Below are 1576 nucleotides of genomic sequence, written 5' to 3' on the forward strand. Positions count from 1 at the left end.
ATATATACAAAAAGCTTGTTTTTCGGATACCAAACATAATTCTTTTTATGTTTCAAGAACGGGCCTGTTTCCTATCATCTGCACCCCATGAACACACCCGGTTGCGTTTTACCTTCTTCTGTCTCTATGTAATCAATCAGGTTTTGATCGGCTTTCACTTGGCACCTCCTATTGACTCAGTGGACCGTACAAAGAATCTTTGGCATCCGCGTCCTCTATTTGCCAGTTGCGTTCCTTGCTCTTCGGGTCTGCCGTTGAGATTCGTAAGATCTTGTTATGGAATTTGGTTAAAGTCCGGCGGTGGCCAATGCTTATATATGTAATGTCGGCCGACTGGATTTGCTGGTACAGAAGCGCCTGCACATCAATCGGAATGATTGCGTCAATGCTAAAGTTTCATGATAAATACATCACGATTCTGATCATATTCGCAAAGTTCAAGCTGGGGAACCTTGTATCACATATGTAAGAAGAATGAAAGTGCGAAAACAAGAACGAAAAATCTAGGACTAATCGATTGATATCTCTTGTTTGGGGGGGATAAGCTCTGTATTCTAAGTTTTCTCATAAAAAGTGAGTTTCATCTCTTCGCCTAGCACGAAAATGAGAGGAGAAAGCACGAAATACCTCATTAGCTTCATCCAAAGCACTAGTGGATTCATCCAGGAGGGCCAGCTTTGGCTGAGCCAGCAATAACCGTGCAAAGGCAAGGCGCTGCTGCTCACCAAGTGAGAGAACACTGGACCACTCGTGTATCGAATCAAGACCACCAAAGCGATCCGCTATATGTCCAAGACAAACCTTCTCTAGAGTCCGCATCAGATCATCTGTTGTCGGCTTATTACACTTGTCATTTCCGTCGTCTCTAATCAAGAGAGGTGTTGAACCTGACACAGTCAACACATTTTTTCTCATGAGTTTGAGCCAGTCCATTGGCTTGGGTTATATAATCTGATTGCATAACCTGAATTCTAAACTGCGCACCGTCTATTTTACTGCCACCAGGTGTCGCCTCCTCCTCCACAGTTGCACTCCAGGCAGGATAAAGCAATTGCTGACGCAGAGTTCCCAGAACCATATAAGGTCTTTGTGGAAGGAACAATACGTCTCCCGAATTTCTTTCCCCTGAATTTTCCTGAGTCTCCTGTGTGAAACCATCCCCAGAATCGAGGTAGAACGTGATTTTTCCTTTCCCTGACCTCCAAAGACCAGCCATTGCTCTTAGCAGCGAAGTTTTACCACTCCCACTAGGACCCATAATCTGTTAAATGGCATTTCTAAGTAACTTACCATCTACCAGCCACATATGTACTTCAAACGCAAATAGTCAAAGTGAACTAACCAGTAGGTGATCCTTGTCATATATATCTACAGATAAGTTGTGAACCAATGTGGTTCCATTTGTTGGTGTCTGAAGAGTAAGCTCCTCGATCTCCAGACGCTTTTGGTTCGGCTGGGAATTGATTGAACCATTGGCGTCCAGCAGTGAAGAATTCCTCTCACTCTGATACGTCAGCTCAATCTCGTCCACAATGTCAGAGGGATCTCTGAAGATGTTGTTATCCAAAAGATCATC

The 1576-nt window shown here is 43.9% G+C and overlaps 2 protein-coding genes across 2 annotated transcripts in view; both read right to left on the reverse strand.

Moving 5' to 3' along the window:
• The window catches only part of LOC104778493 (transcription initiation factor TFIID subunit 6b), a gene marked incomplete in the record, with an annotated part of 3600 nt that extends 3500 nt beyond the window's left edge, over positions 1–100 (reverse strand). Inside the window, 1 exon segment of the mRNA XM_010502953.2 lies at positions 1–100.
• LOC104778495 (ABC transporter D family member 2, chloroplastic) lies at positions 6–1576 on the reverse strand (the record flags this gene model as incomplete). The annotated part of the gene is given in 4 exon segments (XM_010502955.2): positions 6–357; positions 628–887; positions 985–1261; positions 1343–1576. Coding segments are annotated over 4 exon segments (960 nt in total), but the record flags the coding sequence as incomplete, so codon positions are not given.

Source organism: Camelina sativa, chromosome 3 (assembly GCF_000633955.1).
Source record: "Camelina sativa cultivar DH55 chromosome 3, Cs, whole genome shotgun sequence".
Taxonomy (NCBI): Eukaryota; Viridiplantae; Streptophyta; class Magnoliopsida; order Brassicales; family Brassicaceae; genus Camelina; species Camelina sativa.